Consider the following 13,170-nt stretch of genomic DNA (forward strand, 5'->3'; position numbering starts at 1 on the left):
GTTCTTACACACATATAATCCATTATTTATATGTCCTTGAAACCCTAATTAATCTTAGAATTATCAAATATCCCATAAAGATATCTGATAATTCTAAATAATTATCAATAATTCAAGATAAAAAACTGTTCTTTCTGATCAATAGAGTTTCTTTTTCAGAACCTATACTAATGTATTATAACCCTTGGTGATGGTCACGAAGGAGTTGGAACTCGGCACTTCAGTCTAATTTTTGGCCCACCACAATGTATGTATTTAAAAACTCAGGAGAGGGCCTGCTACATCATGGCATTTGGTTCTTTTCAGCCCAAAGATGTTTAATATGCGCAACATCCGTTCAAATATGGCCCACTATACCAGTAATGGCAAAAACTGGTAGAGAAAATGAGATGGGGCTCTGCAATCCAAAATAAACTGTGAGTGTTCCTGAATCATACACTTCCGGAGTTGTCTGTTCTCTCTGAAGTAGAGGAAAGTCTCAGTTGCAGAACGACCTTCCAGTTTGATGATGTCAAGTCCCCTCTGGCCAAAAGCTTTTTTACATGAGTGACATTGACCAATTTGCTGTCCTATGCCAACAGTAGCAAAAATAGATCAAAACAAATGAGAAACTGGGGCTCTGCTCCATAGAATAAGCTATGTTAAAGGACACCTTATGCCCGTTCAATTGAATAATTGTTTTCACTTTCAGAACCAGAGATTTGGCCTTTGTAGCAGGTCCTAGGGCTATATCCTGATGAAAACGAAGCTCTGAAATCATACCCTCTCTAGAAAAGGGTGTGATTCTAAGACAAACGTATGTGTTCTTGCCTCCTTTCTCTTGAGGCTCCTGCTGTTGAAGCTGTTCTGAAAAGTAGTAGCTACAGATGCTGGTCTTTTGGAAGGTTAGGTTGCTTTCGCCATTAAGTTTCTGCCCAACAAACTCCCTCAACTAGTCCACAAAACTGCCCTCATCTTTCCAGTAAGTTGCTCTTAATGAAACAGCACTTTAGCAGGAAAGCCCATGACCAGCAGCCTGGCCAGAATCACTTTGTTTCCTTTGCTGCCACCAGCTGTCCAACCTCATTTTGCATGTTTTCCACCCACACTTAACTTGTTCTATTTACCTGATTGGCTGTTGCTTTTCAGGGCAGCATGCCTACATTTGAAGCTGCAATGTGCTTTCAGGTGACTTGTTCTAAGCTAGAATGTCTGCATGTGTTAAGTGCATGGCTTAGTCTCGCCATATTATGCTGTCAAGACATGGATGCCCATGTGTTGGAAGAAACAAGTTTCAGGCTAACAAGTGGCAAATCTGTCAGTTTTAGTTTCTCCCACCATCTCCTTCTCCTCCCCCTCTTCATTCTTTGAGGAGAATCAAAAGAACTTTGCTGGAATCAAAACAGAACAAGGGAATTCTTACCCATCTCCACTCCTCCAACTTAGATTCAAATAATCACAATTGTTTTGTGTTGCCAACTTTCAGTGGGAGTCAGACCGACGTAAGGCATTATTATTTGAGATTGTTGCATGTAAGATTGTCAAGATGGGTTTACAGGTTAACCTATGCATTACTGAGCTTTAGAGGTGACAGGTAACATTTTTGCTGTATTGTGCAAGTAGTGCATTTCTAATCAGCCTAGAGGAAATAACCTTGATAGGAACAGAATAACTAGAATCGTGTGACATAAATGAAATTGCATAAATTGTGGTGGCAAATTGTCACTACTGAATAAGTTGCTGCTAATGAAAAATCTGCTTCCATTCTGGGTCATAAATCAAGATAGCCAACCTTCACACAATCTGGAAGGAGAGCAGCAACTTGTTAATTAGTGGCAACGCCTAGCGTGGTCTTGTACACCAGATGGGTGGGGTATAAATCAAATAAATAAATAAACTTGCTGCTGTGATTTATGCAATTACAGTACACTTAAGTTGACATAAATCCCCAAGAAGGGTCTGGCCACTGTCCTATAACCAGTCCTTTATCCCATATTTAGTTTTTGGAATATTGCTTAGTTGCGAAACTAGTGCCTCCAGAGTCTCCATTTCATGCAATACCTCAAGATTAATTTAAATTTATGTGTTTCAGTCAGGTCTGTAATACTGCATGCTACATAGCAACAAATGTGTCTTGCCTGCAGAATGAACACTTCATGAGAAGCAGGATGCAATTATGCACTTATGCAGAGGCACCATTTGTCTAGGTAAAATTACTGGGTGTTATACCGATTTTGGTACTTTTCCTGCCGTCCCAGCATCGTAAGGCTTGTCTTACCTGCTTTTCTCAGTAACTTTCTATGACTTTTTTTTTGTCCCTCTTGAGAGCGAGGCTTATTTTAAGCCTCTTGTTTGTTCTTTGGAGTTTAGTTTAGTGCTATTGGGCTTCCCAGTTGAAGTTTATGTCTGTAGAAAGTTTTTTGGTTGGAAGGTTTCAAAACAAAAATAAAACAATTGTGGTAGAAGAGCTCTATCAGGGACTTGTGTTTCTTTAAATTCTGAAGATCTGTCAAAGAGAAGCATCTGTCCTGAAGAGAAGAGAAGTGGGTTTATTCAGACATGAATTTGATTGTATTGGCACCCATTAGTAAAATAGGGGTAGGACAGATGCTCCATCTGCTATCCCAACCACCTAACTGGTATCCCTGAAAACCTGTGCTACTATATTTGGCCTTTTACACTTCATTTTTTAAACGGACATTTAACATCCTTAGATGTACAGTGCCTCTCAAAATCCATGCACGAGGAATTCTTTGTGTCTGATGGACCTACATAAAACTTTTATTATGTGGAGCAGTTACAACCCATATAAAGTGGAGCAGTCTCTGTTAGAGGACTTTGTGTGAACTGTCTGACTAAAGAAACACGGAATATCATGAGTGTATTGAGAACTCCAAGTCTACTTGTTAAGTTGAACAAACCATCCCAGACAACATGGTCTTGGTCTCCAATAGCAACCGGGACACTTGACTTCTCTTGTAGTGCTTGCAGCGAACATCCTGATTTCCTCACTTCTCTCGAAAGCAATTTTTGGAACCCACAGTTAGGCCCCAATTTCCCTTATTCGACAACTAAAAGTTTGTCTTTGTTTTTTACAGTAAGCTAAAAAGTAGTGGGGGAAAAACATTTATGAAATTAAATGTTGATGCTCATAAGGTTGTGAGACTCAATATATATTCAACCTTTGGCAGTGAATTAATTAAAATGCCATGTCCTAGGACATTTTACTATTATATAAGTGAACCCAAGCAACACTAAAATGCAAAAATATGCAAATTAAATTTATGGACTTTTTTAGTGTAGAAAAAAGCCTTTCAAAGAGCCTGTATAATTAGGTTAGATCCGGCCGTGAAAGCCTTCGCGAATACATTGAGCCTGTGTAATGTTTTTCATTTTGGAGTTATTCAAGAGGTTTGTTGGAATGAATGGCTTTATAAAAATATAAATACTTGATTCTAGGGAACTTAGGTGTTGTGGAAATCCACAGTTACAGTAGGTGGTATTTTTGTGTCTTGCTCGCATTTTAAGGGGTTTCCAAACACTACCTAGTTGGAATGTTTTTCTCCCTGCCTTGTGTGCCTTGTTTCTTGGCTGGTCTTTAGTGGAAGAGTCAGGCTTTTCTGGGTGTGGTACTCACCTGTAGGAGTCTTGAGGGAGGAGATGACGTGAGTAGCCTCCACACCTTCATCGGCTGTTCAGGGTTCATAGGTTGTTCCCAGCTTCAGATCAACCCACTGCAACAACAGCCGAGACGGGCAGTCAGGCAGACAAGTGAAGGATGTTGATCTGGGAGGAGAAGAAGAATGCACTGGAATGGCTTCCATTACAGATTATTAAACTCTTTGGTAAGGATGAGTTATGTTCTCCCCAAAGAAAACCTGAGGCAGTTTCCTTAATTGAGCTCTACAAGGGCACCGTGGTGTGGATTAAGAAGCAAGGAAAGTGTACTGAGGGCAGGCGGAAGGAAATTAGAGACCGATGAAAGTCTTGGCAGCTGAGTTGGCAGCTGATTGTGAAGGGCGCCTAGAAAGCGCAGACCTGTTGCCGCTTGCTTGTCTCCTTGCTGAGCTGCTTGAGGCCAGTGGCAGGCAGGGCAGGACATGCATCTGTGTCGAAGGGAGGGTATGTTTGGCTTGTGTGTGTCACAAAGAATGCGGAGCTCAGATGAAAGAACAAACATATTAGCAAAGCATCTACCTGAAAGACAAAAGCCTTACCATGGACCTCTTCCACAGATAACATGGTGTGGAAACCATGTCTAAAGACCATAGAGATGTTTATTTTATGAAGGCTTCTTTGACCATTGTTGTATATACAGTATAGCCTCTTACTCCTGAAGCAGCATCAGATAGTAATCCTTGATCCTGAAAAGGCTGTATACCCCTTCCCCAAACGCTCTCACTGGAAAATGTTTGGTTTATTTTTAAAAAAATCAACTTCTATTTAAAAGATAAATGTGATTTATCATGACTCAAATAGATAAAACCATGCATCTAGAAACTGCTCTGATGGATGTGTCTGTTTCTCTATTTTAATCCTTGTTCAAGAAGGTACAGTATTTGTTTAATAGATTCTGGTTGGCTCAAGTAACAGCTGTATCTATACACTCCCAACATTTTGCAGCATATATAGACCATTCCATGGTATTAGTGTGCTTCTTATAATAAATTATTCATCCTAATTAATTGCATTACTTTCATTATGTATTTAATTGGGACTCCCTATACTTGCCTCTTGTATAGAAGGAAGTAGTTTATTATTGTGTGTCATTATGTGTCATCATTGCTACCAAATTTCACAATGAAATAAGACCTCCAGAAGGTTCTGTCATTAACAGTTCTGCTTAGCTCTATCAAACTGAAAGCTTTGACTTCCTTTAGTGAGTCATTTTATCTTTGTTACATCTTCCACTTCTCCCACCTGAAACTTTTCCTAGTTTTGTTGTCTGTTCCAGTCTGTCTTGTCTTCTCATTATGCTTTCAAAATATAATAGCCTTACTTTAGCTTTCCGAGAGCTCAGACTCAAGTAGATGTAGAACCCACTTACTTGTTGGGTATGGGTCTCCATTTTGATTAATGGTTGAACAAAGATATAGAATATTTTTAATAATGTCAGTTTCTTCAGTGTGCATACTGAAGTTACATAATTCTTTAGTAGTAACTATTTTGTCTCTTCAGTTCTCACCTGTAGTCCTGCTTTTTCACTTTCTCCTTTAAGCTTTCTTCCATAGCATGTGAAGTTGTTGGTATTTTCTGCCAGTAATCTGATCTCTTCTGCAGATCTTAAATAGTGATGTTTTTTCACTCCTTCATTTGAATTTTATCCAGGTTTTCATTTGGTGTGTTTTGCGTACAAATCAAACAGATGAGGCAAAGTAACAACCATATGTTTGTTTACTAACTGGAAACTTTTGCCAGTTGGAAACCTATTTCTCCTTGTTCTTTCCAAACGTAGCCTCTTGTGCAGAGTATAGATTATGTGTCAACTCAGCCAAATACTGACTTCAAAGGGAAATTTAATGTAATGCAGTATTTTAATCCAATTAACAAACAGATGGCAATTTTAAAAATCTAAATTCATTTTAAAAATTGTGTTTTTGTGTGCTGAGAAGATAAATCTGTGCAAGACGGGGCATATAAAAGAAAAGCCCTGTGTTACTTTTGACCTTAAGAACATAGGAAACTACAGTACCTTGCACTAACTCAGCCTATTGGTCTATCTGTTGGCAACTCAGATGGACGGTAGATGATGGGATATAAGCCTCTATAGGCTTACCCACATGCTCTGTTGATTTTTTTTACTTATTTGCATCCTCAAATTTTCTGACTGGTAAAAAATGTTGCATTAAACTAGTTTAGAAATACAAGACACAGAGAAACCCTTAAAAACACCTTTTTCATTATCATTGTAGGCAAATATTATTACTAGCAGTAATTATTAGTGTAAATTTTAAATGTTTAATCTTTATCCTGTTAGTCATCTGCACAGCAGTTGATGCCTGCAGGCTGGCCAATTTAAGTTCCATGTTATAGGCAGGAAACTTTAACTGAGATGCAGTGGCTTTGTCAATGGTAGCCTAGCAGGGCCATTATTAAATTGAAATTAGAACACAGTTATCCATCAACTGAATTATTCAGTCATGCTAAATACGTTTTTCTCCTTGAGGCTCTGCCTGTCTTCAGGCATAAACGTTGAACAGAAACACAATTTTCTGTTTAAAGCCATAAGAGATGTCCTGTAGACTGCTAGAACTCAGATAAGTACTTAAACTGCTTCAAGGGAGGAAGAGTCCCTAATGAAGATTCTGATGGTTAAAACAAAGTCTAACATCAAGCATTGGCTGGGATCATATGTATTACTGTACAGTACTTATGTTTGCTGGCCTAAGTCCATTGGTATCAAACTGAGCAGGAATTTCCATTTGTAAAATATTTGGCATAGGCATTTGCCCTTGCACACTAGTTGTGTGACTCATCTCATGAAAGCAAATGCTTGCACTGACTACTTGTAGCAATTTGCTGTTGAAATTTACACTGATGGACTTTTGCAGTTGGATCCCAGCCATTGTGCATATGACTCAAGTTCACCTGTTTCTACCTAGTTATTAAAACCCATGCTTGTTTTTTTCTTGAGTATGATTTTAATTCACCCTTTTTCTAGAGAGTTTCATATTTGGTGTAAATCACCTTAATGTGAATTGCTATATAATATGTGTTTGTTGTAACTTGCACAATTCAGGTCTCCCCCTCCCCCCCCCAAAGTAGCACTGCTTCTCTCTCTTTTCACAGAGATCTCCAGGCTGCAAGTTCCTGGCAGAGATGACAGGATTTCAGGCACTGTTTCCCCAGGCATGAGCTCCTCGGAAGGCCTTGAGAACCAGCCACCTAGAAGCCGAACCAATGCTATCCACATTATGGAGGACTGGAATGACGTGGCCCAAACACCTGCTGATACGACCCCCCTGAGGACGGGGCTGCTGCACAATGCCAACAACAATGCTTCCTCGGGGCCCTGGCGAAACCTGAAGAGCCCTACTCTTTCTTCTTCTGCCTCCCACTCCAAACTAAGTTACCTGGAACGTGTGGTATTGGAGATCGTGGAATCTGAGCGCATGTATGTCCGGGACTTACGAAGCATCGTAGAGGTAGGCCTGTCTGCCATACCTGCTTAACTCTTAGGATGGAATTCCTTAGTTCATTGCTATGGAGCATTGTCCTAAGTATTTCTCAGCACTTGAGTTTTCACGTTAAAATCTTCTTCCGTCCACCATAGGAGAAAGAGGCCTGGCCAGCCCTTAAGACAAGGAGAATCCTGCCAACTGACACCCCCCCCCCCAAATGTTTTATTGGATACAGTTGTCATGCTTTTTTCCTCAGTAGTGAACTTCATATTCCTTTTAGTGAGGAATATAAGGACATTCCATCCACTTCAGAGGTGTAAATTATCTATATTTTTTCTGCCGTGTTGCACATTATACGGATACAACAGTGTAAATGTAAGGCTGTGGACTTGGACTTGTTTTCATGCTGTGGTTGAAATTTAGAGGTTGAAAAAGAAACTTCTTTTGTCTGCAACTTTAAGGACCTCCTGCCAGTGTGCATACAATTAACCATGCTGCTGGCTAGGGATTGTTTGGAGTTACAATCTGGACAACTGTTTTCTCCACACTTTGCTGAAATTATGCCTTGAGGTTTTTGTTGCTAGCTATTGCAGCCATAGTGTGTTAAAAGAGGCTTTCTTCTTAAAGGATCTCGCTTTGGTGCAGCTGATTGTTGGAAGTCTCTTGGGGTCCCCTCTGAGTATTGACTGGGTTGCCATCCCCATATATTCAGACGGTTGGAGTTTATAGTAATATCCTATTTATTTTATTTTATTTTTGCTTGTACTTAATAGAAGTTTTGTGTCTTAATAGAATTACTTGGGGAAGATCATAGACACTCAGGAGCTGCTGCTGCGACCAGAACAAGTCAGTGCTCTCTTTGGCAACATTGAGGATATCTATGAACTGAACAGGTGAGCCATGGCATTGGCCAGCTGTGCCTGCGGTGGCATTCCTTTGTTTCTCTGTCTCTGTGTCTGTCTTGAAAATGGTGAACATTCCTCAAAGAGTCCCATCTTTAGTCCAGTCATGACAGTGAGCAGGTGGGAGGCTGGTATGAGACTTGCTTCTTTGCCCAGCCTTTTTATCTCTTCCTCCACTCTCTGTTCATAGATTTCTGCCTGCACATCGTCCTGTAACTAAGAGACAGCCATGTGCTTGTTCTTTTGTATTTTGAGGGTCGAATTAAAGGGTTGTTTCTAATCTACACAGAAGAGCGGATGGCTGGACAGCTCAATGGTTTAGGTATCTGGCTGTAGAGCCAAAGGTTGGGAGTTTATGCCCATCTCTATTGAATAACAATATAAGTATAATTTGTTTACCATTTAATGAATTAAGAGTTTTATAAAACCAAATGATATCCAGTGTGGTGTACTCAATAGAGTGATGGACTGGGACTCGGGAGACCTCCGTTCAAATCCCCATTCTGGCCCATGCACTTAGGATGGTGGAACTAGTAAAAAAATCAATCCTTAAATATCTCACCTTGAAACTTGATTAGGGTTGCTGCAAGTTATTTCTAAATTGTCAGCACAGAAAACACAAATTTTTAAAAAATGAAGAAAAGAAGAAAAGAAAGATGTTTAGGAGCAACAACATCTTCTTGGCCAATGACTTGGTTTGAAATAGATGGTATTGACTCTGGAGCGAATGACTGGGAGAGGGAAGAGCAGGGGCAGGACTGAGTTCAAATGGCTCCTGGGTTTACTGGGTGTGTGTTCTTACGTTAGTTGTGTGTCTGTTCTGTAGTCCTGTTTCCTCTTCTGAGCATTGCCTTTTAAAATTAAAAGCTCTTCAGAGTAAAAATGGCCAGTGAGACATTCAGTGTCCACCCAGCTAAGGTGGCCAGCCTTAAGTTGTTGTCGGAAGAGAGGGCAGGAGGAGCGATTGGTCATTTTATCCAGAAAATGACTCTGTTTCTTTGTAACATCTGCTGCCTTGTGTTTCTTTTTCCTTTTTTACTCCTCTGGCAACGGTGGAAGGGCTCTCACTGTCCAGGTGGGTTCTACACCCAAATCTTTTGCATGAGCCGCTACCCTGCATTCTGCTTCCAAATTGGCAAGTTGAAGGGAAGGAACCGATGTTTTTGTGGTTTTTCTTGAAGCATGCACCCTTCCTTTGTTACTTCTTTCAGTGCATGTGCTGTTAAGCTGCTGTGCCTTGATTCATTAAATGCAGGCTATAACATGCGTGGATGTTTGGGGGAAGACATGTGATAGCTTTTCTCTCATTTTCTGCCCAGTGAGCTTCTGCAGGATCTGGACAGCTGTCACAATGACCCTGTTGCCGTGGCAAGATGTTTCGTGGACAGGGTAAGGAGTTGTTGTGTATAGTGTTTGTGATTAAATTTGGAAGTGGAGCTTGCAATGCCTTGTCTTTACAGTCCTTATTGCAGTGCTTTCATTAGAGCCGGATGGGCAACATATGGCCTGGAGGAGCCCCAATGCACTCCCTCAATGCCCTCAAAAACACTAACCATAGATAACTCTCTGTCTCCGTCAGTTGACGTGCTATTTTTTTCAGAAAACTCAAAATCTGTTCAACCTTTTTAACAGATTCCCTTCCACCTTGTCCTTCTCCCTCTCAATCCGCAGGAGACCAGTTTGAGTTCTCCTGGGTATCGGAGGAGGAAATTTCTGCAATTCTGTCTGCTTCTCCATTAACCACTGCACCTAGTGATACCTTCCCCTCTTTTCTGTATTCCGTTCTAGGTCCTTCCCTTCTGCCACTTTTGACTAGTTCAGTGAATTTTTCATTTTCTACTGGCAAATTTCCAAGTTCTCTTAAGCATGCCTTTGTTCAACATCCCCTGTTGAAGAAACCTTCCCTTGATCCTTCTGTTTGTGCCAACTATCGACCTGTTTCGCTCCTTCCTTCCCTATCTAAGCTTACAGAGAGGGCAGCTCTTTCTCAATTGACTCCTTATTTAGCCTGTCATAATGCAATTGATCCATTTCAATCTGGATTTCGGGCTGGACATTCAACTGAGGCTGTACTCTCTCGAATCTTGAATGATATCTTGTTGGCCAAGGCTCAATATCATTCGTCGGTGTTGGTGCTGCTTGATTTGTCAGCAGCTTCGACACACTTGACCATCAAATACTTTTGACAAGGTTGGCTTCTTTGGGAATCTCTCAAAGTACTGTACTAGCTCGTTTCTCTTCTTACTTGTCAAATTGTTCATTCACAGTATCGTTGGGTACTAAAACCTCTCAACCTTTTCCTCTCACTGTTGGTGTCTCACAAGGTTCAGTGTTGGGCCCAGTTCTTTTTTCTTTATATACGCTTTCCCTGGGCACCATAATTTCTGAACAGGGCTTTCACTATCATACCTATGTGGATGATATACAAATATATCAGCCTTACTTGGAGCTTAATTATAAGGTCTGGACTTCTTTGACAGGTTGTTTGTCAAATGTTTCGTTGTGGATGTCCTCTAACCACTTTAAATTGAACATGGACAATACTGAAGTTCTGGCCTTTTTACCCAGATCATCCCGCTCGTCCTTTGACTGTTTCCTCTATTTCTCTCCAGGGCTGTTTGGTGACCCCCATCTCAGAGACTAGGGATCTTGATGTTCTAGTGGACGATCGGCTGTCGCTTCGTTCATTTGTGAATGAGACAGCCAAGACATGTAATCTCCATTTGGTTAATATTCCTGACATCTGAAACTACAAAACTTCTTGTTCATGCCCTGGTGGTTTCACATCTGGATTATTGTAACAGCTTGTTAGCTGGTCTTTCTTCTTCTGCACTTCATCCTCTCACCTTGGTACCGAATAGTATGAGTAGCTTTAAACCTACCGCACTACTCTCACATTTCCCAGCAGTAAAGGGCACTGCACTGGTTACCCATCAGATCAATAATACAGTGGTGCCTCGCTTAACAGGCGCTCTGTTTTACGATGAAATCGCATAACAACTAAGATGTTTCCTATGGGGAAATTTCGCTTTGCGATGATCGGTTCCCTGCTTTGGGAACCGATTCTCGCAAAACGACGATTTTCCTACAGTTGATCGGTGGTTTCAAAATGGCCGCCGGGTAAAAAAAAAGGCCGCCCGCTGTTTTCTGGGACGGATTCCTCACTGCACGGGCAGCGAAAATAGCCGTGCTATGGAGGATCTTCGCTGGACAGCGAGTTTCAAGTCCATAGGAACGCATTAATCGGGTTTGAATGCGTTTTTATGGGCTTTTTAATTTCGCTTTGCAATGTTTTCGTTCTACAGCGATTTCGCTGGAATTAATTAACATCGTAATGCGAGGCACCACTGTATAAGGTTCTTGTTCTGACATTTAAAGCATTTCATTTCTCTTGCCCTAGATATTTAGCGGAACTGGTGGGGTGGCATATTCCTTGTAGGAGGACTTGATCTGTGGATTCTGGGCTCTTATTAGTCCCTTGGACTAAGGTGGCTAATTCCAGACTTGGAGCATTTTCTTATCTGGCCCCAAAATTATGGAATTATCTTCCGCAATACCTTCACATGGAACCAGAGTTGGACACATTCAAACAAGACTTAAAAACCTACTTGTTCAACCTAGAACCATAGGGGTTGACCATGGAAATAGGCAATTATTGGGATAGAATTACTGTACTTTAATTATTATATTGTTATTATAGTTATTTTGATTGTTTGCTTATTGCCTTATTGAATGATTGTTTGCTTATTGCCTTATTGAATGATAATTGCTTACTGTCTGTTTTTATCATTGTAATTTTTTTCCCTTGTGCTTGATAGTCCTGTTGTACCCTCTAGAGGTCATGCAGAGCAGTTTTGCCATGTATTGAAGCCCTACCCTCCACTCATGGGCAGCATTCCTGCGGGGGGGGGGGAACCCTAGAGTGGTCGAAATGACTAGATAGGCGGGGTATAAATACAATAAATAAATAAATAAATAAATAAGAATAAAATAAATAAACCCACAAACATTTTAAACATATATTTATTTTGTTTTTGCTACCACAAGGCACAGGGGGTGCTTTACTGTGAAACAACTCACTTTTTATGTAAAGAAATAGTACATTTTTAAAAAGGGGTAGTGCAGTTTACAGGAGTGGATGAGGTTTCCATGGGCCAGCACATGTAGGCACATCTGGACCTGGTATTCTGGCAGTTGGCCATCCTATATTAAAGGTGCAGGAGCTTAGCCCGGAGAAGCTGGGTTTGCTTTTTGAAGGCTGTGCTGGGCATATCTGAGAGATAAGTGCCGGGCGGTTGACATTAGTGCTGCTGGCTGTGGAGTGGATGAAAACACAAGCATCTCTTACTGATTGGCTATCTTTTCTCTCTTCCCCAACAGAGCCAAGACTTTGATATCTATACTCAGTACTGCAATAACTACCCGAAGTAAGTACATTTACAATGCAGAAGACAAGTATGGTTTTATGAGGACTTGGGCGGCATATTCCCCTCCAATACCAACTCACGTCTTTTTTACCCATTAGAAGCTTCATGGTAGTTTTTGTCTCTGCTGATTGAAGAGTACTGTGCACATTTTAAACAGCAAATTCTTTAGCTTATGTAAATCAAGGAAATCTGCTTATTTTTCATATTTCTTTCCCAGCTAGTCATAACAAGAGGCAAACAAACTGGTAGAATAATGAAATCAAGCTTATATTCTCCCAAATCCTCATTTTTTCCCTCTTCATCCATGTCATCCTCCAGCTTCTCATTTTTCCAAAAATGTTGGCCATGTACTTTTAGAACAGTATAATCTCAGGGGCTAGAAACTTACTGTAAAAAAGAAGCAACTTGTATTCTCATTTAAGTGCCTCAGATTCCTGCTTAAACGCTTTTTGTTGGCGTTAGTGGAATGAATGCATTCATTAATGGAGGAGGTCTTCACTTATCTTTTCTGGTGGATCTATCTGATCTTTGCACTGAAAAAAGGAAAGAAATTCCCAGATGCAGAAGTAGATTTGACTCAACCATAAATATGCTAGTTAGTGTGGGAATGGGTGACTGCTTCTCAGCTTTGGTTTCTCATTTGCAAAAATTGAAATGCTGTTGGTTGGTTTGGATGAATGAGGCAAACGTATGACATACTAGAAGTGTGCTGGAATGTGGGGGAATTCTGCAAGGGGTTTT

The 13,170-nt window shown here is 40.6% G+C and overlaps 1 protein-coding gene across 1 annotated transcript in view; it reads left to right on the forward strand.

Annotated features, from left to right (window-relative positions):
• Window positions 1-3,742: 3,742 nt before the first annotated feature.
• The window catches only part of PLEKHG3 (pleckstrin homology and RhoGEF domain containing G3), a 33,547-nt gene continuing 24,119 nt past the window's right edge, over window positions 3,743-13,170 (forward strand). The window contains exons 1-5 of the mRNA XM_078387126.1: window positions 3,743-3,824; window positions 6,769-7,124; window positions 7,893-7,993; window positions 9,322-9,391; window positions 12,383-12,429. Coding sequence (XP_078243252.1) covers window positions 3,758-3,824; window positions 6,769-7,124; window positions 7,893-7,993; window positions 9,322-9,391; window positions 12,383-12,429 — 641 coding nt within the window. The 5' untranslated portion in view covers window positions 3,743-3,757. The remainder of the gene's footprint in view (window positions 3,825-6,768; window positions 7,125-7,892; window positions 7,994-9,321; window positions 9,392-12,382; window positions 12,430-13,170) is intronic.

This window comes from Pogona vitticeps, chromosome 1 (assembly GCF_051106095.1).
Source record: "Pogona vitticeps strain Pit_001003342236 chromosome 1, PviZW2.1, whole genome shotgun sequence".
Classification (NCBI taxonomy): Eukaryota; Metazoa; Chordata; class Lepidosauria; order Squamata; family Agamidae; genus Pogona; species Pogona vitticeps.